Raw genomic sequence first — 27,162 nt, 5'->3', positions numbered from 1 at the left:
GATTTCTGAATCTAATAAAGTATTTGAAATAAACCTTCTCTCTCTCTCTCTCAATTTCTCAATGGTTTAACCATGATTTTAATGTTTAAGCATAAAGAATCCCCACAACTCTGTATTTAGTATTTAGGTGGGTTCAATAACTAATACGTATAGTATGATACACTCATACATTGTGATATTTTGAACCTTGTAATGTGCCAATGGAATGAAAATGATATTTGATCAGATTATCATTGCCAATGTAATTCAATGTCAATCATCTTATCTTATTGAGTCAAATTGAAAATTTCCCCATCATCTTGCAGCAAAGGCTCAGTTTGGGAGGAATACAAATACAAATATATATAGTAAAAAACATACAAAATAATATAAAATACAATGTTTTGCACTCTATATATTTGTATTTGTACTCCTTCGGTTCTTCCAAACTGAGCCAAAAAAACTCTTATTGGAGCAAACATCTTACACAACATATTCAAACTAAAAAAGAGTTTAGTTATGACCTTTTCCTTTAGCCATACGAGTTTTATGCAGCATTGGAAACAGCTCTAATCCTACCCTTTGACTTGAAAGGCTTTTTAATTTTATTCAGAGGGAAAGTGGCATGCCTTTCTTTCTTTGGTAGGCAAATTGACTACACAATTCTGATCCCTCCTCCAAACCCTAGAAATCCCTCAAGGCATGCCATTGACCTGGTATTGGGCTAAGACAACTGCACTGCACATTTGACTCCTTTTCCTTGGAGCTTAGGCTGTCTTTAGTTCGATAAAAAATAAGAGTTTTGTGAAATTCATTAATAACATTCCCTTCAACTTTTTCTTTCCCTCTTGTTTTCTGTAAACCAAACAAAGCCTCAATCTGTACATGCAATTTATAAAACCATTTCTGCAAAAGTTACAGCTACCTTACAGGAAGATCACTCTAGAAAGAAATTTCTTGATTAGGCAATCTTAGTAATTCACAATATACAATTGATCAACCTCATAAGCATTGTTCAAACTTCAAAGTATTGATACATATCTGTTTCAGGGTCACCAAAATGCTAAATACAAGCATTTGAGGGGTTTCAATGATTTTAAGCGTTAGAACCCCTCTTAATACAAATGTGCTTGAATTATTAAACTAAAAAAATGAATAAAGTGTATCCATGTTCTAACACACTCGGTACTCAACTTTTGAGTATCAAGCTTGTTGATACTTTTAACCACGCTCATAGGGCATGGCCTTGGTCAGTAGTCAACAGTGACAGAACAATCATGATCTTGGATGAAAATTCTAGGCTTTGTTACTCCCACCTAAAAATGTTATTTTTACTCCAAATTATCAAAAGGAAATGTTTTCTTTCTGCACTTTGGTTAGATAATAGCTAATTGTTTCTTTACAACATTCCTTGTTGCACTGATTACACAATGAAACAAAATATTATTGAAATAATATAATAATTCTACATAAGGTTCAATTCTGCTTTGCCCACTTTGACCACCCATAGTACCACAATCAATAGTCAATTAGTAGAACTCAGAGAAGGGGAAAAAAATGCAAAAACAAAGAACTGATGGTCCTTTATTAGAACCACAACTGCTATCATACAATGGTTACCACAAGTGTGAGAAAAATATTAAAACCATACAATGGTTGCCACAAAGGAACAAGGATGGTTTGCATAGTCAGTGCTACCACCTAATCATTAGGTTTCCTCTTCTTCCCAAGGATGGATGCTTTCTCAAATCTTGGCCCGCCAAGACGCCATTTTCTAAACGCTGCCATTGAAGATCTAGCTGCTTCATACACTTCAAAAAGAACAACACCATAGATAAACAATTTCACATTGAGAACAAGAGACAAAGAATTGTCAAACACTAAATTAAATATTACATTGTGTTTCTTCTTTTGTAAGAAGTGTCAAAAACTTGGGAGCCATTACAAATGCTGAACTATGTGCCTTGCTCAGAACTTCCTTGTATCTGCATGTAAATGTATACAGGAGGAAGGACCCAATAGTTCTATCACCAACCCTAAACATCACACAAGAGCTCAGTGAGAAATACAATCCATTTGTGTCATAAATTGCAACTGGCATAAATCAGCCCTAGCAGACTTTTGCCATGTGGTGCTACCTGATTTCATCAGTAAAAGATATCAGACTAAAAACCCAAGGGTCTGGTTGGTTCATGGTTGGAATTAGAATCAAAATTGACTGGAATGGATTCTCTGTCCTAGGGAGGGGGTAGGAATGGCCATTTCCTCAAATGGGGGAATGCCATTCCACCAAGAATGGGAATATGATTCCAATTCCACACAACCAAACAGTTGGATTCGGATTCTGATTCTAGACCCATATTCCCGGGAACCAAAGATACCCTAATAATATTGCTTTGAACCATATCATCAGTAAAGATCTATGATAGTACACATCATACAACATGGTTACCATCAATATCCAACAAGTTGACAAGACAACAGATCTATGATGATTTTGCAGGATAAAGAATATATATCATTCTTTCAATGGCATTCAAAAAAGAGAGATAAAAGACAAGGTAGTCAAACATGACCATATGTAGCACTTCTTGTTGGAAATATGCACTTAAACAGAGCCAAGAGGTTGCCATTACGAGTTAGAAATATATAAAGCTCTGTATCACTTTTGTAGGCCTCTATTATCACTCCTTTCTATAATTAAATAAAGATTCCAGTTAATTATAAGAACACAAGACCCAATTTATGACCAAACCTATATTGTTCACCATATTTTTGGCCAATGGAAATGATGGATATCATAGATGGCTCAATGAGACTGGCTGTCTATGATAAGGTTGACCTTTGGTGCAAAACAGTGTTTTATACAAGTAGAAGATCAAGACTGTAATCAGTCTTGAATCCTAATAGGTTTTAGGTTTACAAAACAGAAGAAAAGTGAGAGAAAGGAGAAGGAATAGAAGAGAAACAGGAGAACACAAGGGGTTGAAAGGAGGGACAGATTCTAACAGATCTGCCGCCACCACTCTCTTATTATTTATAGGTTATGTTCAGTACAATGGAAAGGACACATCTGCCCTTAATACTTACATGATAAAGAAAGTAAATAAAAACTGAAATAAATAACAACTGAATTAACAAACTGACTCAAACTGACACTACTATAACTGAAACAAATAACTACACATGCTGTCCTACGAACACAGTGGGGCCCACATCAGTGTTCTCTACAATACAGGCTACAGCAACTAAAATGCAAGTGATTCTTAGAGCTTGAGAAGCAAGGTGCAAGGCAAGCATGCACTTGAAATAAGTGAAGCACCACTTTTGAAAAGAAAAAATTAATATACAATAATATGGAAATGGGCTGGCTGATACTTTGGCTAAGCAAGGGGTTACTAGAAGTCATTTGTTTTGGGCTTTCTTTTAAGATGTTTCTTATTCTCTCCTTTTGATGTTGTTGGGTAGTAGTCGCTACCCTACCCAAGGGCTGTTTGTAATGTCACATTTCCATAAGTATCTAATAATTGTTTTTTCAGTTATTCATCAATATTATATATGTATATATATATATATATATATATATATATATATATATATATATATATATATATCTCTGAAAAAATAAAATATTTCAAAAAGCCTATTGGATCAATTGGTTATGATCATAGTCAGACTTACAGTGTGCCTTTTAAGACACTAATCCAATGAGATATCTCCTTGATTTAGACTGGATAGAAATTGATAATGACATCTAGATAATAAATAAATGACATGGAAGTTTTCAGAATAGAAAAAGGAATATGGAGTCTTTGATAGGCATGTTTTACATACATTAAGTGGCAAGGTAATAGGAAAAGGAGTATGGAATCCTTGATAAGCATATTTTCCGTACATAAGTGGCAAGGTGGGAGAAAAACTCACATGGGTGCAATCTTGCATCCTAACTCATAGAAATAGGGGCATCTATTCCTTAGATCCACACATGCAGCATCTGCCTGGATTTCCTTCCTTGTTCTGGCAGTCAACAAAATATCAAATTGAAGATAAGAGAAAGAAATATGAGAGTATCACATCCTTTTAATAGTCATTTTCTTTTCCTGGAAAATGGCATCAGCATTGTAAGAAAAATGTCAATATCCTCATAGATACATGTAGGTCATAACTATAGGGGCTTTATGACCCAACCAATTGAGAGTTTCAACCTAGGAGATTACCTATGCTGAACAAAATCATTTAATCAGGATTGTAACTTCAAATATTCTTTCCTTCTTTTGAATGATCAGAAAGCATGGTGAATAGCCTAAAGGAAAGTCTAAAAGTCAGGAGGCTATGACACATGGGTCAAGATTCAGCTTAGGAGATTTTTAAGTTGGATGCATCCAAAAGTGAACACCAATTATTGTTAGAGATGTGCCATGTGCTAGCTGAATGTAAGTAAGGTAGGCATCCCACCATCTGGCCCTGATACAAGTAAACTTTTATGCCTTATGCAAAGCCTTCAACAAGAGGTACCATGATCTTTACTTTTGATTGAAACAGACGGGCACATTAATTGATACTGCTTGTCTCTGGTGCAACTCATGGGCTAGCCAGAAAGGCAATTCTACCTTTGAACCTTGTTCAACCTGAATCATACAAAAAACATAAGAAATTAGAATAAATCGATAGTGTGCCCTTTCTTACCAGTTCAATGACTTGGAACTTACACAATTTGTTTCTGAGCCAGGGTCAAGTCCAACTCCATTAGCTGCTATGTGAAAAGAAACCGAAATGAGCTGAGACCAGATGCAAAGAACAAGTGGATGTTAGAATTGAGAATCTTGCATTTTTGCAATAATATCAGCATGAGAAGATACAAGCATCAACCTCGCCCTCCATAATAATGTCATCAATATCATAATAGTGTGCCATCTTTAAGTAAAAGCAGCTAGTTGCACTTGAATTTTTCTTTTGGTTTCTGTAGCACCTCTAGAAGTAAAACTGCAACTATTGGCTTCCTTTGAACTCTGAAATCTGTTTTTCAACCATAAATGCTTCTTGTACCCTAGCTTGCACAACCATGAAAACAAATTCAGGTATTGATAAAAAAACTCGGGTATAAAATTCAATTTGCATGTTTTTGGAGTAAATATGTGAATTTGGTTGGAAGTTTGATTCATTTTCTTGACCTGCAATAGTGGATGCTTTATTAATTATATAAAAAAGACTGATGTATACAAAAATGTTATCCCAACTTCCCAAGTGTCCTAACGTAAGGTCTAGCCCTTGCTACCCCAACTCATGAATACTATTTACAAGCCCCTGCCTTGGGGAATCATACCCCAATACAATTGATCCCTGTTGATCCCTTGTCATGCTATTAGCAGATCTTGGAACCCAACTATAAGTTGTTCCCAGACCTATAGCCAGCTGTTCAATCTCTGTCATTATGTGTCTATAATTCTAACTTCTAATATCCCATGCTACTATTCTTTTTTAACCAACTCACACTAGTATGAGAATCAGTTTCCGCCACTAGTTCTCCAAGCTCTAGAAATCTAGCCAATCTCATACCTTGTAAGACTGCTAATAGTTCAGTTTGAATGGAATCACCAACATCCCATGGTGTTGAAAAACAGCACTATTCTATCTTCTTCATGGTTCCTAAATGCTCCCCTAATGTTGGAGTTTACAGGGATTCTCAAATAGAAAGCATCAAAATTCAATTTGATGTTGTTAGGCACTGAGAGGACCAAGAAAGCCTAAGAAAACTTCTCACAGAGGAAGAATTTTCCACTAGATGCCAGTTTCTTAGGATATCATCACTTGACAACAAAGAGAATTGTTGAGAAAATGCTATTTCTTATTTATTATGGACAGTTATATTTTTATCCTGTTACATATAAGTTTTTTATAGCTGCTGTTATGTTTTTATTCTTATATTGTCCTCAATAAGTAGAATGCATCCAGAAAACTCAGCAAAATGTAGATTTTAGACTTCAAATTCTGCTGAGACATGGAATTTGAAATAATGTGGGGGAGAGGGATATATGTTTTAGTTTCACCCAGTCAAGGCAAAAATGGAACTAAACCCCCTGTCCATTCCAGAAATTGGAGCACATCTTTACTCTCTAAGGAAAGGCCATCTATCAAGAAGTGTATTTGTTATTGGATTGTATATCATTTAGACAGTCTTTAAACTGGAAGAGATTGAATTGAGATAGGGGAATAAGGAACCGATTCTACAAGTTCCCGAATCCTCCATTGGGTCCATTTCAAAAGCAAAACATAATTTGAAATCCCTAAGAGGTCTAGTTATTTTGAAATTTGAACTCCACTCCATGGAATTGGAGGGAGGAAGAATTATATCCCATTTGCCCTTAAAGAATGCCATTATTAAAAAAGATAATGGTTTTAAATCTGGGAAAATTTGGCTCACTGCAAATTCTAGAACCATATATATATATATATTTTAAATTCAGAAATAGAGGCAGTACTCTTTTTTTGCAACAACAAAGTATTGCATTACCATAAAAGACATTTACATATCAAACTGCCATATACACCATGGCACTGTGCATGGACCATACACAGTATGGTTAGCCTGACATTAACATAAGAGCCAAGTATCCCTGTCTAAGAATCTGATATATAATAGTTGTTTGAAGTCTTTGTGAGCAACAAGCCACTAACACAAAAATGTCTTTGATTCTCTCCATCACCACTTCCCATGTGCTTGCTATATTTTCACATACTCAAGCATTTTTTTTTTCAGAGCACACCCCCCCCCCCCCAAAACAAGGCCTAAAGTATTAGACCCGAAAGTGCTTTCCCTCTCTTTCTTAAGTCTCCAAGCTTTGAGCTTAGCAGAAGAAGGAGCAATTGAAGCTCGAAAGCAGCCTATCCACCCAAAAGCACCTAGGATCACATGCCACAGTTTTTCTGCAGGACAGTGTAAAAATACATGATGCCATAAAAAGGCAGAACTCTTTTGATAAGTTTTATTATTGTGATAGAGGGTAGGCCTTGTGCAAGGGTTGGGTTGCTCCATTGCCACCTCGGTGACCAGGGTTCAAATCTTGGAGGCAACCCTTCTGTATGTGCAGGGGTAAGGCTGTGCACATCTGTCCCTCCCCAGACCCCGCCTTGGCAGGGACCTCATTCACTGGGCTGCCCTACTTATAATTTTATTACAATTTTCAATTTACATTACATTTTCTTAATACTATATCTAAAATTTCAGGCAAAATAAATGGAAAAAATATCACTAAAATTTAAACCTGCAAAAAAAATCATTTAAAGAGGATGTGTAGTCTCACTATCTTTTGATCCCATCTAAGACTAAGGTACATAAAGGTCACTTGATCACAGCCTTAAGGACCTTGGGGGGGGGGGGTTATATGACTTCTAAAATCAGGAAGTGATAAAGGATTCGTGAAGGTGCTCAATAGATGCCATTTAATGCATCGTTGGTCAGAAGCACTAGTGCCACATCCATTGCCCTAATCACTTAGGAAAAATGAGAACAGAAGTTAATGGATAGTCTTCTAAGTGGCATATAGAAGCTAAGTATAAAGATCCTTGCATTAGAACACAATATAATTCCCTGACTTTAGATAATAAAGAATTTCTGGGGTTGCTTCCCCTCTTTGTGCCTCCTTTTTGAGGTTCATGGTCACGTCAATTCTCCGACAGTGAGAACGAATATATTACTCAAACTATTGATAAAAAAAATATATTACTCAAACTAATTGGGGAAACCTATATAATATGAACAAACTAAAGTAAAACAGAGTAAAAACAAAACAGATCACCTAAATTATAATGAGGGGAGAGCAAGAAAAATCCTTAGAATGATAGACTAGTCGAACTACCACGGCAGTTTGGGGACTTATCTAAACCAGAGCTAGAGACAAACCTCCACGTATACCCCTTGTCAATCTGTTTGAGAGCAAAGTAATCTGTGTGAGATCCACGAGGAAGAACGGGAGCTCCCCGGCAGTTTGCGGCTGCGGTTTGAGGTATGCGAAGGAATGAGAAGAGTTTTGAATGAAGTAGCTGAGAAGGCTATTTTTCGGAAGCCCAGATCGAGAAAACTCCTGAAACTATATTTGAAGCTTCTTAAAATCGGGCTTTTTCGTACCCAATTCTACCCATGTGGCAAATTTCAGAAACCCCCCCCCCCCCCCCCCCCTTTCCAAATAACTAAAAATTAAAACTTTTTTCGGATTATTGCTGAACAGCAGAACAAGAAACTCAAGGGAGGCAAATTTCTTAGTGATTGCACTTCAACAAACATGGGAGAGGCGCTAAGCCACTAACCATTTTTAACCCACAGAACAAATTAGAAATGAAATAGAAGGGATAAGACGTTGTCTAGATATGCAAATCAAACAAGGCAGAAGAAACTTAAGCAAATTACAGTTCTAAACATAATAGTAAGAAAGATTTGGCGAAAGAAGGGGTCCTCAGCCTTCAGGGATCTTACCTCAGAGAGTGAGAGAGACACCAGTCGAAGGGCACAATAAGTTGATTTGAACAGGACAAAAAAAAAGAAGCGAAGTAAAACGAGGGAAACTTGAAATTAAAATGCCAAACGAGGGAAACTCTGTCCACGTGGCGACCCTGTCTACGTTGTAGGTCAACTCTGTCCACGTGGCAAGCACAAGGAAGTGGTTGACAAGTAGCGCCGTTGGAAGCTCTTCATTCATTCTTTTGCCGTGACTCGTGAATGTATGATGTTAGATTGCATTGCATTGCCTCAACTTTATAGGTTGTCCGAAACTCCGAATTTGATAATATGGGTGAATTAAAATGACAAAAAAACCCCAAAAATGTAACTCATTTTTCGTGCTATGTATGTCTGAATTGCAAGGACAATATCGTAATTCAATCTTCACACGCAACTCAAACGCACACGGTTCGCTCCTACAGAGCCCCCATCGGAGAAGCCCGTCATCTCTTTCTCTCTCTCTGGTTTTTTTTTTTTTTTTCAAAATCTTGAAGAAAGGGAAAGAAAGAGAAGGAACAGATCAGATGAGGATACTCTTTCTCCTTTGTTGAAGGGTAACAAAAACAGCCAAAAGAATCCCCATTTGTCGATCGAGCGGTTGGAATCGTTTTGATTCGGTTGGGAAGCTCGGCCGATGGGGGATTTCAACCTCGCTCTTGTGATCGTCGCAGCAGTGGTCTGTGTTCTGGTGTTCATCGTCAATTTGTACCTTCTTGTCAACTATCAGCATCCTGACGATGTGAACCAGGCGTATTTTCCAAAGTTCGTAGTTGTTCTTGGCCTCTCGGTTGCTGCCATCTCCATCTTGATGCTTCCTGCGGATGTCGCAAACCGTCAGGCCTGTCAACACGCGATCTACAATGGCGCTTGTAATCTCACCTTGCCGATGAAAGAACTCTGGCTCATTGTCTACATCGTTGACGCAGTTCTTGTTTTCTTCGTAATCCCTTTCGCGATGTTCTACTACGAAGGCGACGAGGACAAGTCAGTCTCTCTAGGGTTTTGGGACTTGTCGACGTATTGATTGGTTTTGATTCTGAAGGGACGTTGGGTTGATATTGGTTCTGATATTTTCTGCCTATCGTGCGTGTGCAGGAGCATAGGGAAACGGGCAAAAAGCGCATTAATGTGGGTTGTGACGACAGCCATTGTTTGCGGCCTAATGCTTGGCATTTTATATGGTTAGTTTGATGCCTTTTTATGCTGCAACTTAGACTCCTTTGATTCTCTTAAAAATTTATGCCACCAATATTTGCCATGGTCTTCTATGGTGTAAAACTGGAATATGTGGAGCATGTACCTTTTTCTTTATTTTCTGAAGATATCTTTTGTGATTTAGCATTTCACCCAAATTTCTTTGAAAGTTGTTTCAAACAATCAAACAAATCTAGGCCACCAATAATATTTGAAACTAAATACTAACCTTTAAATTAATGTTGGGAAGTAAGAGGAACGTGTAGCAATTTGGCTCTTCACTCCAGAATTATAGTATTTGTAGTCAAGTTTATCATACTTTCTTCCGGTAAAGTTTTTTAACATACTGAAACAAGCAATCAATATGTTGAGTTGAACACCGAACTGCTCACTAAGGTGAACAGAAGGCAAAATGATAACAAAGATAGCTCAAAAAAAAACCCAACTCACAAAAGAAATGGCAATACAAGATACAACACGAGTTACAAGTTACAAATTATCCCCACGTCCTGGACATCCCTGAATAAATGATCCCTTGTTACCCAACTCTTGCAAGAGAATCAGCCAAGGCATTAATTTCCCTGGGATTTGGGAACCAAACCGAATGAACTGTTCAAACTGGAAACTGAAGATCGTGCCTGTCTCATCATCAGCTTAAACTTCCAAGGAGTGTCATCATGAGAACTCATCTAGCAGATTATGGTTTTGCAATCTCCTTCTACCTCCACATACCTCATTTCCTGCATATTCATCTACTTCAAACCTTGAATCAAAGCTTGCAACTGAGCTCTGAAGGAATTACCATATCCAATAGGAGCACAGAAGCTGAAAACCATATTGCCATTGGTGTTCCTAACTCCTAACCACACCCCCAATACCAGATACCCCTGGGTTACCAAGACAGCATCCATCAAAATTGAGCTTCAAACTGCCTGGAGCTGGAACAATTCAACCAGCTGTCCTTTGCTGTCATGATGCCTGGAAATCAGAAGCTTCTCGCCCCCTTAACATGTCATTAACTGAAATACCCTCGAAATCATCACAAATCAAAGTCCAATGAGCTACACTTATTTTTATCATTTCAGTCAGCACCTCAGCCATTCTTGCCTTGTCTTAAAGATTCATGCATTTCTTTCATTCCACAGCCCCATAGGATGATAGGATCACCCCATGCACACACTGCCACAGAATTTTGTCTTCGAGTTATACAACTCAATTTTGTAATAAACATGATATATCGTCTGGAGACACCCAATTACTAGCCAGGGAGAAGAAATGTCCCCACACCCAAGCAGCATAAGAGCAATGTGACAGAAGATGATTGGTGTTTTCCCTACTTCTCAGGTAAAGAACACACACATGAGGGAATAGACACCTTCTTTTCCGCTTCCTTTGGAGTCTATCACAAGAGTTCAGCACTGGATTAACAACTTCGCGACAGAAAATCTTTTACCTTTGAAGGAATGGGACTGCTTCAAAGTTCTTTAGCTAGGACAAGGTGTGCACTAGTAGGTTGCTGAAGGGTTTGAAGAAAAGAAGCACAGGAGAAACAGCCACTAGTATTTGGTACCCAAACTCTCTCATCAACCTCTGTCAAGAAAAAAAGCCACCCCTTGGAAAGTATCAAGTAAAGAGACCATTTCATCCATCTCAAACTCCCTCAAAGCTCTCCTCAGCCCAAAATTCCAAACCGATCCACTTTCATCAAAAGAAATCAATTCAGAAATAGGTTTATTTTTGAGGTTTGACAAATTAGAGATTGTAGGAAAAGCTTGGAAGAAGGGAGAGTCTCCACACCAAGTATGCTCACAGAACTTCAATTCAGACCTAGATAGTGACGTAGTGCATCATAAGTTCATAACTAATGTGTTGTAAAAAGATGGGAGTAAGGTTCTAAGGGCTTCTTGCATATGTATTCCTTGTAGGATCCATGTCCCACCCATTCAGATGCAACCCATATACGCTTCTGATGACCAAATGCCACAATGCCTTTGATTCTTTTGGGAATTTCCAAAGCAATTTTCCCAAGAGTGCCAATTTTATTTTTTCTTTCATTCTTCCAATTTCTAATCCGCATGCCTCCTTACTTTTGCACACCCCAATCCAGTTCATAAGATGATCTCTTTTATCACTCCCTAGGTCCCATAAAAATTCCTCATTATCTTCTCTAATCTATTTACCACTTTCATTGTCTATGCTTGCTAGATTAGAAAGCCCATATTGCCTTTTTACATCAACCATGGGGTGGGGTAGCAATTATTACCCTACCCCTGCAAAGATATACAAATTATAAGCAAGCCCAATACGGTTGATTTCTAAAATCCCCTTGCTTTGCTAAATTATTAGCCATCTCATTTGCAGAACATTGAACCCATTGTATCTTGACATTCATGTTCCTTACCAACCAATTGATCTGTTTAACTTCATTCCTAAAAGTCCATATTTGCATTCTCACCATTTTTAAGCCACCTAATTACAACCGTGGAGTCACCTTCTATGATTAGATTAGTCAAGTTCATTTCTCTTGCTCTTTGTAGTCCATGAATCACAACATATAGCTCCACCCTTATAGAGTCCCCATTGCCAATTGTCCTGAACACAAAGCAGTAATGTCTCCTTCCCCATTTCTAAAGACACCTCCAATACCAGATGGGCCTGGATTTCCAACACTACTTCTGTCAAAGTTTAGTTTTGATGAATCCCTCCTCTGGTGGTGTCCATTTTTTATGGACTTTTGCTTCTTTGAAGAAGATGCACCCATCTCTCTCCAACTCCTCCACAGATCCTCATGTGAATAGAATGAAAATATGTAATCTTTTTAATTATCTAATGAAAGTTACCGTTTCCTATAAAAAAAAAGAATGAAAATATCTCCAAGGAGTTGACCCAAATCACCCTAGCCAAGACACATTCAAATACTGATTCCTGACTTCTCTCGTTAAATATTTTCTTATTATATATATAATAAGTAATGACACCCCACCAATACAAATCAACTATGAACTTGTTCAGCAATACAAGCATGGATTTCAAGAACATTCCAAAAGCTCCCCAAATATGATCTATTAATCTGGTTAAACTCAAGGAGCACCAACACCCAATTTGACACTAGTTTCCCTGCCACGGCCACTAGTGCATCAAATGGGATGCATCTCTATACTATCCTTGCTTTCATGCTCCATACTATGTTTTCTAAGTACATTCCTCACCTCAACCCTCCTACTTCTCTCCCTCAAGCTCCTCAAGTTCCAACTTAAAACCCTTACCTTTCCCTCTTCCCTTCTGTTTTCCTTGGAGAATTTTGAATCTCAACTCCTCATTCTTTAACCAGCGACTCCTCACCCCCCTCTTCGTCCCACCCTCTGTCCTCAATTCTTTCTTTTTTCTTGTTTTTCTCCTCCCTCCTATTCTTCTCAAACTACTTGAATGCAATTCTTGCAAAGCTTTCCCCTCCTTAGAAGAGTGAGCCTAAGGATTTGCCCACTATCACCTCCCTCTCCAGCCTCCACTAATTTACTAATTTTCACTTCTCTCCATTTGGAATTATTCTAGTGTTTTTCTTGTACCTTGCCCCCTCTCTCTCTCTCCTCCTCCCTACCTGTTCCTCCTCTAGATGCCCCTCCCAATCTCTCACCTCACCCCTTCCCCCTTGCTACCCCTGTGGCAATTCCAAAAGACCTCTTCCTATTATGAACTTTTTATTTCTTATCCCCCTTCAAACTCGAATTGAAACTTTCTCTTTCCACCTTCAATCCTCTCTTCTTCTTCCCTAGCCCTATGACTCACCTCTGTTTGATTCTTAGGCTGCTCCTCCAAAGCCAATTCCTTATGTGTTATTTGTACTTAGTCTTCTTCATGCAAACCAGCGTCAAACCCCTTCTCACAATTGTCTTTTCCTTATTCATCAATTGAACCAGTATCTTCTTCCTCCATTTAAGATCTTATTGAAATAGACAAATCACCCACCCCTAGCTAAGGGGAATGGGCCTGTGTTGGAGCTGAACTCACCTCCCCTATTGAAGCTTTTGCATCTTCGACCTGTGGCTGAACATTGGCTCCTCCACTATTAACTCCCCCATTCCCCAAATTGTCTAAAATTCCATTTCTGCCCTTCAAATCCCCACCTCAATTCCATCTTCTTTCTTTGACTGATCCTTCGACTTCCCTTCATCTGCTTTGTTCTCCTAGACCTTGCTCATAGTCTTTTCTTCCCTCTCTCCCGAGCAATCTTCTTTCCACCTATTCCCCTGAATTGAACTTAAAAAACTTCCATCTTCCCCTTCTACAACTAGTCTCAACTCGTACCTTTCCCCTGCAAACTGCAGCTCCCACTAAACTCACATTTAACAGCATCGTCCTCTCGTTCATCTTCCCAACCTTTCCTACATCAACTCAAACCTTCACCATCTTCTGCTTTGGAAGGACTCTAAAGATCATGTTATAGATCTTTATCTTTGCTGAAGGAAGAGTCCAAGAACGATTCTTGAATTGTTCTTGAGATTGAACTCCACTCTGCTTTGATGGACGAAAAAGATTTATATTGCTGCATCTTATTAATATGTGTGTTAATACATTCTATTATATACTATATATATCATTTTATACTTTGTTTTAATGTGTTATTATTGAAATTTAAAAGCTAAAAGGGTTATGAGAAGAGAAAAAAAAGAATGAATTGAAGTATAGAGAGGTTTCTTTTTTTTTTTTTCTATTCTCTCTCCCCCCTCTAATAAATTAAATAAAATAGAAACTCCATCCTTGTTTATTTCTATTTCACTTTCCATCTTGAATTTTTATCTTATAAAGTCAAAAACCTTCTTTAGTTGCTAGTTAATATGAAATTGCTCTATTGAATACTTATTATAGTAGAATTATTTTTGAACATAATGAAATTAATATATTTAAAACATTTTTATCTTTTAGTTATGATGATTTGCACATTTTTAGAGGAAATTCAATGTTCTTAATAAGGAGACTTGCTATTTTTTCAATTAATATGCATGCTGAATGGTGGTATATAAAACTAGGCAACTAGACAAAAGTTAGTTCTTTATATCATAAAATTTTTATTGCGTAGGTGTTGCCTAGGCGACTAGGTGCCCTAGTGTCCCCCAGAATCGCCTAGTTGCCTTGACAACTATGGTTCTTGCATTTTTGCCCATATTGTTCACACCATTTTCTTGATCATCAACTGAATTTTGATGGCAGCAGTATAGGGAATCCAGGGCCCTTCGGAATAGGGGGAGTGATACGGGATGAAAAAGGGAATCTGTTAGTATGTATTCTGGTCCAGTTGGGGTGGGAGATTCCTTCAGGGCTGAGATACTAGGAGCTCTTGAAGGGGTACAAAGGGTCAAGGACATGCATATTAAAAAATTGATCATAGAAGGCGATTCTGAAATTGTGGTGAACTGGCTAAAAGAGGACAAATCTAAGCTCTGGAATTACAGCAATGAAAAGCGGAAATTTAGGTGGCTAAGGACATTGAAGTTCGTTGTACATGGGTAAAGAGAAGTGCAAATTCATTGGCAGATGGTTTAGCTAGGCAAGGGGTGAACAGAAACTCTATTTTTTGCGCTGTTTTGTAATTTCTTTACGGTTTGGGTGTACATTGGTGTATTAGGGAGTTAAAGTTTTTTTAGCTCCTTTGCTATGTAATTTCTCAATTCTTAATAAAATTCACCGGTATTGATCCAAAAAAAAATCCCACATTTGAAGGTTCCATCCACCTGCAACCAAAGATAGAGAAGAACCTTTCCCAAATACAAGTAACAAAGGACAGAGGATTAATAAATGAAAACGGGTTTCGGCATTAGCCTTACAAAGTATGCACCGATTTGGGGATAAACACCAACTTGATCTTTCTCTTTTGTAGTTGGCCCAAGGTATTGATCTATTTTTTTTATAGGAAATGGTAACTTTCATTAGCTTAAAGCAGAAATACAAATTGTCACCTACAGAAAATAAGGTGACCCCTGAACATAAAAAACATGTTACAAGACAGCCCAAAACAAAGACTCCCGATTTACTCCTTGCTTTGCTAGAATGTCAGCTAAAGCATTTGCTGACCTCCTAGTCCAAATAAGGTATTGATCTTTTCATGATACACTTCCCAGCAAAAGGCCCCAATTTTAGGGGGGATAGGCTTACCCCACACTTCTTTGATGGGGAATGAAAGTTGGGGGATGATTAGAGGTTCAAGGGCCTTAGAGAAGGATGTGCAAGTAAGAAACCCAATGGATGGGGAGTCCAAATATGCCATCTGGTTTTGAGGGGTCCAGACAGACTTCATCAAGAAGTTTTACCAGATTAATCACACTAGAAGCTTCTTCATCCCTCACCCTATTTGAAAACCCAATGAGTGAATTCCTTTGATGGATTAGGTTTAATTCAGGTGATCAAAATGTGTGGAGTTGTAGGAGATTAGTTTGCCTTAAGGATAACATGTGAATGGGTTATTGAGTATGGTTATTTTGATTCAAGGAGACAAGGACCAACTTCACCATATTATAGTCAATGTCTTGTGCATGCACCATTTTTTTCACTGTTCTTTATCTGGGGATATATTGAGGTTATAGCATAGCCAAAGCACATGAAGGATGATATATTGGGTCCTGAAAAAGTTTGGTCCTTGCCAGTTCCCATCATGCTATGCTGTCAATTGGCAAATCTTATTAACTCATTTAAATGAGGAATTCAATTTGGTACTTAGTGACCAGACTTAATATGAAAACAAGAAGATGGTGGCCTGTGGCCATAGTTAATAAATTTGTGTATGGTATAAATATGGTGCACAAAATGTTCATGTACAATACTAAGGACAAAAATTACGAAAAAATTTTGATCAAATAAGCATAAAACAGTAAAAGATCAATCTAATGAATATTTGTATTTATGTTCTCATTTAAACATTAGGGGTAAAAATTTTGTATATTTGTAATTTTGTATATGTAAATGTGTTGTGGATGCATTCGTTGGGAAGAATACCACCGTAGGCAGTAGCAACAGCAACAACAGTGGCGAGGTGTCCACGTAGCAGTCCACGTAGGATTAGGCCGCAGTTTACTTTATCTTATCTTTCATAGTTATCTTATTTGTTTTTCTCATTTATCTAGTACAATAAGGTTTAGTAGGGAGTCTTATAGTAGGAGCTTGATTTATCTAGGGAGTCTTATCCTTCTCAAGATAGGGATCTTATCTGTAAGAAGTCGAATCCAATAAGGAGTATCCCTACCTCTTGTAATCTCCTATTTAAGGATATGATATTATTCAATAAACATATCGAAGAATTTCAGTCAAGAAAAGAGTTGAGGAGAGTTCAGGTGGTCTCTTGGACAAATCACCCTCTAGGACGCCAAGATAGGTTCAGTTAGGAAGGAGAGGAACAAGGGAAAACAGGATCTTTTCCTTGTGGACCGACCCGTGATGCGATCCTACGCCTGGGACCATAACATTCTGGTATCAGAGCCTACCGTCATGGGGGAACAGGAGCCGCTATCATCCAGGGTCTACGAACTGGAGCATAGGCCTACAGAGACTAGCATGGAGGTTCGTGAAGTTAAGGATGATGTCTGGGAGCTGCGACGCATGCTGGAAGCATTCCTCTCCAACAAAGAAAGAAGTTTCGAGGGAACCGCCACCACCAATAGTCGCCGTCCGGACTGGGCAGAGACATCCAGCGAACAGTAGATCGCTACCCCGATAGCCGCAGTTATTCCCAAATATAGCCGGCTGGAATTCCCGTCTTGCAACGGCACCGGAGATCCGTTAGGATGGTTGTATCGCTGCGAACAGTTCTTTCGTAATCAGCGCACTAATGACAAAGACAAGGTCAGCCTGGCCGCCTTCCACCTATCGGAAGAGGCATAGCTTTGGTTCTATCGTTTGGAGCAAGAAAAACTCGGGCTCAGTTGGGAGCAATTTAAATCCTATTGCCTCCTCAGGTTTGGACCCCCATTGACAAGCAACCCGCTAGGCGAGTTAATCAACCTCAAGTAAACTGGAACCGTGACAGAATACCAATGCTAGTTCCAAACTCTTCTCGCCAGAGCAACCTCGGTTCACGCAGATCAGCAAGTCGATATGTTCACCGCAGGGCTAGCAGAACCCCTAAGAGTGGACGTGGAGATGCAACACCCTCCCAACCTGGTCACAGCAATGAACCTCGCACGCGCCTTCGAACGGAAACTGCAACTCACCCACGGAACCTTCAGTATGGGGCGGCCTCCATCAGCATGGGCATCCCCGGAACCACTCGGAATGGCTCCATACTCAGCAGCCAGCCAAGAACGGAAGCCACAGACGAGCAATAATTCCATATCAGCATCCAGTATGGAGAGCAGCATCGTTGCACCCCCTATTAAGCACTTGTCCAGGGCTGAGATGGCAGAACGCAGGGTGAGGGGACAATGTTTTAATTGCGATGAACTCTACTCAGTAGGGAAGTGCAAGAGATTTTTCTGCCTCCTGGTGAAACAAGAGGAAGATGAGGATGAACCCTCTTCATTGGAACCCAATCTAGGAGGGCAAAGTCATTCCACCTATTTGGGATTCCTTTGACAGTGTTTCCCAACACCCACCCTGAAGTCGAGCTTGAGGACAAGCTCGTAGTCCAAGAGGGGAGTAATGTTGTGGATGCATTCGTTGGGAATACCACTGCAGGCAGTAGCAACAACAATGGCGAGGAGTCCACGTAGGAGTACGTAGGATTAGGCCGCAACTTACTTTATCTTATCTTTCACAATTATCTTATTTGTTTTTCTCATTTATCTAGTACAATAAGGTTTTGTAGGGAGTCTTATAGTAGGAGTTTGATTTATCTAGGGAGTCTTATCCTTCTCAAGATAGGGATCTTATCTGTAAGAAGTCGAATCCAGTAAGGAGTATCCCTACCTCTTGTAATCTCCTATTTAAGGAGATGATATTATTCAATAAACATATTGAAGAATTTCAGTCAAGAAAAGAGTTGAGGAAAGTTCGGGTGGTCTCTTGGACAAATCACCCTCTAGGATGCCAAGATAGGTTCAGTTAGGAAGGGGAGGAACAAGGGAAAACAAGAGCTTTTCCCCGTGGACCGACCCGTGACGCGTCCTACGCCCGGGCCCATAACAAAATGTGTATAATACATTTAATATATGCATCATATAATACAGTTTCCTGCATTTTTGACATATGTTTTCCATAGTTTTGAAAAAATGCAATTTGGGACATTATCCTTAAAAAAAATCAGTACACGTATAATGCATGTATATAGGCAAATTTACTAATTACAATGGTGGCAGATGTGGATACTTGAGCAATCAGATATGAAATTATTTTATGTGTCTTTTCCAATTTTACCTGGTTGGGTGCCATGGCTTCATGCATCTATCATATGGAGGACTTGTCAGAAATGTTAAAATTGGAGGTGACTTGCTTGTTTTTTGCTGGCAATCCGGTAGTCTTATGACCCCCCCCCCGATTGTGTTGATTCTATATTTCTGCTTTCATTAACTTGAATAAATTAGAACTGCTGCTGTGTAATCTGAGAATAGATACACAAGTTTGAAGAGAAGAAGAGTGGAAGGAAGAGAGGAGTGAAAGAAAGAAGGGGTTCGGTTATTGATGATTGCTGCCCCATGCACTTTTTTATTTATAGCCTTTGGTTCCTTACAAGAATAGGAGAATATAACATAGTCCTAGTCCTAGTAAAACAAAACACAATATGGATAAACATAATAAGCGAACTGGCCCAATCTTAAAAGAAAATAAAAATAACTAGAAAATAAAAGGTGTGGGTAGGGAACCGCACATACTAGAGCCTGATGTGGGTATGGAACCCCACACTCGTGACTTAGTAACTATTTCTTCACATTATATTTGCTAAGGCTCATCTTGTTTCTTGTTAACACATTGCTTCTAATTGATTCTCTATTATACTTTGCCCTTGTCTCATTGATTTTGTTTTTCTTTCTGATTGATTTTAGGTGTGGTTGGAAAAGTAGACTTTACTGTGAGGCACCTCTCTTCATCCACAATGAGCTTTCCAAGCACTTGGGATTTTTCAAGTGGTCAGCCATGTATTGGAAGTGGCATTCATGAGGTTCTACTCAACTGCATGCTTCTATCTTCTTTGGTTTAATTGTTTTCATGTTTGGTTGGGAATTTTTTGTTTTCTGAATGTTTGCCTCTATTTTTGCCTGTTGGTGATGTGTAAGTTGGGGTGTTCCTCAAACATGCTTCATGTAATCTCTGTTTTGCCTATTCTTCTGTTTCTCGATTATAGATTTTTTATACTTATCCCAATAAAAACTGGAATCCTCATCTTGTATTTGGTGATTTCTTAATATCGTTATTACAGACATTGATGGAAAGGAAGAAAAGGAGATAGAATGAATTCAGTATCTCTATTTCAATCCTCCTTTGAGAATAATGTTTATTTAATAATTATTATTTTGGGTTGGTGTTTAAGGTTTAGGTATGGTTCTAAATCATGGTAAAAGTCTTCTGACTTCTCCTATGTTCTCTGTTTTCTTTTTGTTCCAGTGCTCTGCATATTCAGCAAGTGCTTCATCAGAGAAAACTTGGACTATGCGTACTACCTTTCCAGAATATGTTGTTGCTCTTGCTACCATTGCTGGATCAGTGCTTTTCTCTGTTAGTACATACTTCATTGATGTCAAGTTTTTTCTATGTGATCATCCATCTATTGGTATGAAGGGAGGTTTTAAGGATGGCAGCATGTTGTTGTCTTCTATAAAATCATTACTTCCAAAGTTTAAACTCTTTCTATGCGATTATCCTTGTATCCGACTATCCATCTGAGGTGCAGGTTTGAAGGGTAGCATACAGTTGTTTCTTATGAAATCACATGGATCTGTAGAGACTACAAACATGCTTAAAATCATATTAAAGAAATAGGTTTAGTGGGTGAGGTGCTTTATGCCTCACTGTGCCATTCTACACCTTGGAAATACTAGTATTTTCTTACTTTCTTAATTGGTGTACGCAATTTGTCCTTTCCCATCTTGGAAGAATGTCTATTACCAAATAATACCTTCACAATGTTTCATGCAGATGTTTGGTGGTGTTGGTATTGCATGTCTGCCTTTAGGACTCATATTTTCATTCATTCGGCGCCCCAAGGCTGTCATTACTCGCTCTCAGTATATCAAGGTGCTTTTGGCTTTGCACTCTATTAAAATTTTTAGGTATCTAGGGATAACAATCTTGTTATGGTAATTGGTACTGATATAATGCAGGAGGCAACTGAACTTGGCAAGAAAGCAAGGGAATTGAAGAAAGCTGCTGATGCACTTCATCGTGAAGAGAGAAGTGGTTCTAAGGGAAGAAAATGGCGTAAAAATGTGAAGGCTGTTGAAAAGGTAGAAGAACTTTACTCTTGATCGCTTAAATGTACCTTTTCTGCATGATATTAACATATTGAAATCATTGAAGGCATATTATTATGATCTAAGCTCTTATGCTCTTTTTGATTTGTTTGGTTTACATTACTTGTTATACCCCCTTGACATGACATTCACTTCTTATATGTTTCTTTTCAGTTTTTGCTAACCCATTTTGCAGTTGTAGATGAATTGAATGACTTGTGGTCCTCTTTGGTTAGGCTGTGGCTGGGTTTCTAAAAGCCATTAAGTTCAAGTAATATTTTTTATGGTAGGTGAATTGTTGTTTAAAGGCCATAGCCTAGTAGAAGTTGAAGCTCAAAAAAGGCCAAAAGCAGGAGGCTTCAATTGGAGTCTCAGTCTCTTTCAGTTTTCTGAATTTGAGACTTTGATTGGTGTTCTGACAACTATGCTTGAGTATCTGTTTTGAAACACAAAGATCTCTGTTATATGTGTTGTTTACTACAAGACACCCTTTGGTCATTTTCCATTATTGTGTCATGAAACCAAAGCCAGGGGTTTGGAGAATGATGTTACCAGACAGGCTTTCCAAGTATTATCTCCATCTGTGGACGCCTGATTTCTTTTATTTTTATTTTTTATTTTTGGGCTTTGAAAGATCTTTTTGGAAAGCCAGCCAAGCACCACCTTTTATCATTCATACTGAAATTAATCTATTTGTATTATTAGTGCTCCTTTTATGCATATTCTGGTAAGTGATAACTTATTTCATGCCATCTTGATTTGCAGGAATTGCTTCTTTTGGAAGAAGATGTTAAGGCTTTAGAGGAGATGTATCCTCAAGGAGAGCAGGTGATAGACCATATCCTGTTTTTCATGCCAACCAAAAAAAGTTCATATTTGTGGTTCTTTATAGTTCTCTATCTCACTTGTATGCATGATTTATCCAGGCTGAGACTGCTTGGGCTTTAACTGTTCTTGGCTACTTGGCAAAACTTGTATTGGGAGTTATAGGGTGAGTTGCATAACCCAGAAATAGCATGAGTTGCATATTATATGAAGTTTATAATTTCTTGAAATGGTTTATACTTTAGTTCATGCTATAGTTCATCACTTATGTTTTGTTTGAGACTTTGTTGATTAATAAGAGAAAGCAACATATAATTATTGTTATGTTTCTTATTTACTAGGTGTAGTTCATGCTATGGTTCATCACTTTGTTGAATACAGTTACATTTATTGGTCAACTGTTAGGATACAAGTTTTCACTTGGTGTAGTTCAGTTCTTTGGAAAGTATATGTGCAGAGTGCAGACTGTCCATTGGGGAAACTTAGGAGGGACAAGAAATTGTTGATGGTTTAGTTATCTCTTTCCACTATCATCAACAAGGTTGAAATGATAATCTCTCAATGAGCTTCAGCTCCCAAAGGGATCAAACATGTAATCCTTCTAGGGTTGGAATATATAATGGTGCAATATTTGCCCTAGTAAATTGACATCCAAGTCCAAATGGATGTCTGAATAAAATGGTGAATCTTTTAATCTGGATGTCTGAATAGCTATATGGTTTCTTTTTACTGATTCAGGACCCATTTAGGAGGGCTTAGGTTCATGTGCAGTGGATCTGAAGAAGATACTGCAAGAGGCTTATCTGGAGAGCTTCCTAAATGGCTGTACAATGACAAAATTTGGCTCTCTGGATTTTTACCAAACAATGCTTATAGGCTTTTTGGGTGGGCTCCACCTCCCTAAGCCAAAAGGCACAGTGTGGAAGCCCTCCCAAACAGGCAGTCAATACATTATCCTTTTCAGGAAAAAAAAACTCCAAGTCCAAGCAGCATGGCATTCTCCAAATGAGAATGAGATTGGGCTCAGTTTCTAGTGGTGCTCCCTTGGAAATATGTGACTTCCAGGTATTAGTGTATCTCTTTTCTTTTGAAAATTTCCTTTTTGACCTCAGTAGGAGAGTTACTTTTGCTTTGTGTAAGCCCCTACTATTGGTTTATATAATACCAACAAAAGGAGGTTCTAGCCAGTCTTCATGGCTTCAAATATGTTGACAAATGGCTTAGATTTATCTAGTTGGTGAAATAAGATGATTCTAGAATTGCATTATTCATTTTCTAAGAAAAAGTATTTGCATTGTTCGAGTGGGATTGCCCAATAAAAGTTCTTGAATGTTATTTAGCACTGTCAAAAGAAGACAAGGCTTGCTTTTCTCTTCAAATGCCTGATATTTTTGTTTACTTATATCAGCAAATACCATGCCGTGTAATGTGGCAAATGGAGTTTGGGATGCATTTCTAATGGTACTTTTGAAAAATTTCCTTGTAATTCTTGATTTCTTGTTTTCTTGTAAAATTCCCTCTTTCTCTAATATTAGTATGCACTAACCATAAATGGGATGAAAATGGCCTATGACAAAGCAAATTGTAGGTAGACAAAACTAGTTTGTGCAATTAAAGCATTTTTAGGAAGGCTGGAACCAAAACTGTTGGATAATTTTTGGTTTCACATAATTTTATCAACTGATCCAAAACTGTTGGATAATTTTTATGCAAACTGAAACCAACTGATTGGTATCAAAACCAAAACTGTTGGTTTCACATAATTGTTGGTCAGTTTAATTGGTTTTAATTAAACTGAAGGGAAAATCCAAACAATAGACAGCTATGTCTGGAAGACCAGTAAGCAACTTATTGAAGATCCATGTGGGACCCACTACAAACTTATATCCTTAGAAAACTAAAAAATGGTTCAAAGATAGGACATCGATGACAAAAGAGTTGTTTAGGTTTTTCACTTGGAAATTGCTAAAATGTATAGAAGTGTTCAATTGTTCATCTTTAGACGGTAAGGTATTAAATAGTGACCACACATCCCCTTTGTATTGGCATGTGTGCCCAACTATAACACTTGGTCCCCCACGAAGTTTGTGGCTCAGATTTTCTCTTGCTTGTATGAAATTCTGTCATTTCATACTAAAGTATGACACTAACAAGAGACTAGAGAATACAGAGGCAAGCTAGCGACTGACAACCTGGCTCAACTAACAAAACAAAAAGCATAAAGAGAGGCCAGGTCACCAGGGCTTTTAATATATGCATTGGTTTGCGTTGGTTTTATTTCAGCTTACAAAGACATAACCTGCAACTCAACTGAGTCATTGGGTTCTAACATTTTTTAAACTGAAACCGACCATATCGGGTGAAATTGGTCCAGTTTGGTTGGTAACATCCTGTAAACAGCCACAGCTGGAACTTATGGGTAGTAGCAGCAAGTTAACCAAGATATATTTTTTCTGTTGGACAAAGAGGTAATATTAGCATCACAGGGATAGTTGCACCATGTGATGTAGGACTGATAGCATTATTACCAATGAATGGAATATTAGAATGACACAATTATGAGTTTAGGAGGGTTACAATTGGGAATGGGCTTGGAAGGGTTTAAGGATTATTTTAGGACTAAAGGATAGGGATTAGAAAGGTTTTGGTGAGTGTCATTCTGGAATGGCTAGAAATTGGTAGCATTGTATCTTTCTTGGAGGTAGAAGTACCTAATAATATCACTCTTCATGAATCTGCTATATGCTTCAACTCAGTTTTTGGAGCACCAATTCAAATTGTAAATAGAATAAAGCAATCATTACAGATTTTCTTTGGAAATCAGTTCAAAAAATCTCTTAAACTATGGTGGGGTGTGTTAAACAAAAAATGGAGGTCTTGAGCTAGCAAACTAGGGAGAAATTAAGATATAAGAATTCAAAAAAAAAAAGAAATTAAGTTATAAGAAGGCCATTCTTCATAGGAAAGTATTTGCAGAAATTTTAAGTTGGTCTTTTTGTATCATTAACAAATCTATAGAATTTAGAGATAACATTCGTAAGAAGAATTAAGTGATTCAGGAGAGCTTCTCCTGCTCTCAGTTGGAAGCTTTGGCATGCTATAAGAGCCCAAGAGATTGTGCATGCTTTTTTTATATGCTTGGTTAGCCTTTTAGATTTGCTGTATCCTAGAATATTATTAGAATGTCAACTTGCAATTTGGATTATTTCTAGCATGGTCCATTGGTTCTGGGAGTTAAACGTAAATTATTGTTGTGTTATTGAATGTCTCCAATTTGATATGCTATGAATTGTATTCATAATCAGACTTACTATTTGTTGCCCCTTTCCCCCGTAAATTAAAAGATAATGTTTCGATGACATTAACCCCTTTTCATTTAAGGTGAGGGTCTGAAATATGTTAACTTGTTAACCATAGGGCTGTTTTGGTTTCTCATAAATCAGATGTAAATCATGCTTTTCTGGGTCCCTTTGGTCATCAGTGCAGTATAGTGGTCTAGTTTTCAATTGCTAATTTATGTACTATTTTGGCAAAGGGCTGAAAGTTCAGTATAACCACATTATATTTGCCTTCAGATTAATTGTGTCAATTGCTTGGGTGGTACACATTGTGATATATCTATTGGTTGATCCTCCCCTTTCTCCTTTCCTGAATGAGGTTTTCATCAAACTGGATGGTATCTGGGGTATGTATTGATAAATCCTTGGTGTGATCTTTTGTCTTACCTACTTATTTTGAATATTCACAATCTAACTTGTAGATTCTACCCCTTAAACAGGCTTATTGGGTACTGCAGCATTTGCTTTCTTCTGCTTCTACCTTCTTCTTGCAGTAATTGCAGGGGCCATGATGCTTGGTTTAAGATTAGTTTTCATAACCATTCACCCAATGAAGTAACTAACCCTCCCTGGCTTCCTCATTAACTTCATCTGTGTTTGCACTTTTTTTGTTAATTTCCAATTCAACTAATTTGGTTTCAGGTGGGGAGCAACCCTCATGAACTCGTTTCTTTTCAATGTGGGACTCATCCTCCTTTGCTCCATAAGGTCTGCATGCTTGACCCACTACCCTTTTATGTGCAAATTGAAACAGAAAAATGTATCGATACTTGGTATTTAATTAGATAAGATTTATCTCACACTATCTACAAGCCCTTAATCAGAGAAAGAATGCCACACAAACATCATTGGATGTGTGGCTGCGGTCAGTTGTAGCTGAATAGACCACCATCCTTTTTATTTTTTTCCTTTTCCTATTTTATACAGTAAGTTGGAAACCACCAAACCGATTCTCTATTAGACAATAGATTATGGTATATACATGGATTAAGGGATTTACCCCTAAATAATTAGTATTTTTAAATTGCTTGTATGGACCATGGAGTGCATCATTATATGAAAAAGGTCGGATGTCATTTCCGGTGATCATCACTACTGGTCTTTGCTGTTGCAGCGTCATTCAATTCTGTGCCACAGCATTTGGATACTATGCGCAAGCAACTGCCGCTCAGGAAATATTTGGGCATACATTGCAATCTCTTCGTGGAATTAAATATCTGTACAAGTAAATTACAGCTGCCCTATTTGCTTTCTGATTTTTCCTCTAATATTTACATTTTTTTGGTGGGCCTCTAATGGTTAGATTTGAACCTGTTAGATTGATACATATTGGTTCTTTGCAGATATAATGTATTTCAAATTGCATTTATAGCTTTGGCAGGTCTCACATTTGTATATTATGCGGCATTTGTAAGTCACACTAAACAGATACCCTTTTAAATAGATATACTGCTTGGGTGTTCTACACAACAGATTAGACTACCTACCCTTTTTGTCTTGGAATTTTCAGGGATGGCAAAGGAGGAAACCAAGTGGCAGGTTCCAGCTTTCCAGTTGAAATAATGTGCTATTTGGAAGATCATGGAACTGGGGAACCTCAGAATTCAGAAAGACTTGTCTTTCATCTTAGAGTGATTTTCAGATTTGGGTGTGAATGGCCTGATTTTGTTTCCGTAAGTTGATGTCAAGAGGCCATCTCATCCGAGTGTAAATTGGTTGCTGCAGTTCAAGTAGTGTGGTGAGTCCTGCTGCTGCCACTCTTCTTGGCGGCATTTATGGTATTTCTTTATACTATTTGTTTCCATTTCTTTTTTCCTTTACCCTTATTTCTATATATTATTTTCATCGTTGATTTATTTTATAAGTTGATACGTGCCTGTTATGGCAATAACTTTCTGAGGGATGTGACCAGTGACCACTGTTCTAACCTAGATCTGTCAAGAAAAAGATCTCTCTTTTGGTA

At 38.0% G+C, this 27,162-nt stretch overlaps 2 protein-coding genes across 5 annotated transcripts; one reads left to right on the top strand and one right to left on the bottom strand.

Annotated features, from left to right (window-relative positions):
* Positions 1 to 1,402: 1,402 nt before the first annotated feature.
* LOC148868984 (DNA replication complex GINS protein PSF3-like) lies at positions 1,403 to 8,704 on the bottom strand. 4 transcript variants are annotated; one of them, XM_088973820.1, is made up of 8 exons: positions 8,450 to 8,698; positions 7,880 to 8,066; positions 4,849 to 5,030; positions 4,689 to 4,757; positions 4,507 to 4,607; positions 3,904 to 3,996; positions 1,876 to 2,015; positions 1,403 to 1,790 (listed from the first exon to the last, which is right to left on the bottom strand). In XM_088973820.1, the coding sequence occupies exons 3-8, from the start codon at positions 4,891 to 4,893 to the stop codon at positions 1,681 to 1,683; spliced, it is 558 nt and encodes a 185-aa protein (XP_088829946.1). In that variant the 5' UTR covers positions 4,894 to 5,030; positions 7,880 to 8,066; positions 8,450 to 8,698; the 3' UTR covers positions 1,403 to 1,680. The 4 variants fall into 4 exon arrangements, with proteins under 4 accessions (XP_088829946.1, XP_088829945.1, XP_088829944.1 ...); XM_088973819.1 differs by having other exon boundaries at positions 4,849 to 5,026; XM_088973818.1 differs by lacking the exon at positions 7,880 to 8,066 and having other exon boundaries at positions 4,849 to 5,026; positions 8,450 to 8,704.
* Positions 8,695 to 27,162, top strand: LOC148868983 (LIMR family protein At5g01460). The gene is made up of 14 exons (XM_088973817.1): positions 8,695 to 9,457; positions 9,569 to 9,654; positions 19,633 to 19,748; positions 20,192 to 20,302; positions 20,723 to 20,821; positions 20,908 to 21,030; positions 21,802 to 21,864; positions 21,963 to 22,027; positions 25,437 to 25,546; positions 25,640 to 25,754; positions 25,842 to 25,907; positions 26,314 to 26,424; positions 26,543 to 26,609; positions 26,710 to 27,162. Exons 1-14 carry the CDS (start codon positions 9,108 to 9,110, stop codon positions 26,755 to 26,757), a joined length of 1,530 nt encoding a protein of 509 aa, XP_088829943.1. The 5' UTR covers positions 8,695 to 9,107; the 3' UTR covers positions 26,758 to 27,162.

The sequence above is a fragment of the Nelumbo lutea genome, chromosome 2 (genome assembly GCF_056320005.1).
Source record: "Nelumbo lutea isolate HS-2025 chromosome 2, American lotus-T2T, whole genome shotgun sequence".
In the NCBI taxonomy this organism is placed as follows: Eukaryota; Viridiplantae; Streptophyta; class Magnoliopsida; order Proteales; family Nelumbonaceae; genus Nelumbo; species Nelumbo lutea.
This window is presented reverse-complemented; position numbering and strand designations above follow the sequence as displayed.

Excerpts from the sequence above, each read along its gene's own strand:
- LOC148868984 (XM_088973818.1), bottom strand. The coding sequence starts at position 4,893 with ATGGCACACTATTATGATATTGATGACATTATTATGGAGGGCGAG. Across the intron at positions 4,758-4,848 it reads ACATTATTATGGAGGGCGAG|CTCATTTCGGTTTCTTTTCA; the intron begins GTTGATGCTTGT and ends ATCTGGTCTCAG. Across the intron at positions 1,791-1,875 it reads TACAAAAGAAGAAACACAAT|TGTATGAAGCAGCTAGATCT; the intron begins GTAATATTTAAT and ends TTCTTTTTGAAG.
- LOC148868983 (XM_088973817.1), top strand. The coding sequence starts at position 9,108 with ATGGGGGATTTCAACCTCGCTCTTGTGATCGTCGCAGCAGTGGTCTGT. Across the intron at positions 9,458-9,568 it reads TACGAAGGCGACGAGGACAA|GAGCATAGGGAAACGGGCAA; the intron begins GTCAGTCTCTCT and ends GTGCGTGTGCAG. Across the intron at positions 26,425-26,542 it reads GGAATTAAATATCTGTACAA|ATATAATGTATTTCAAATTG; the intron begins GTAAATTACAGC and ends GGTTCTTTGCAG.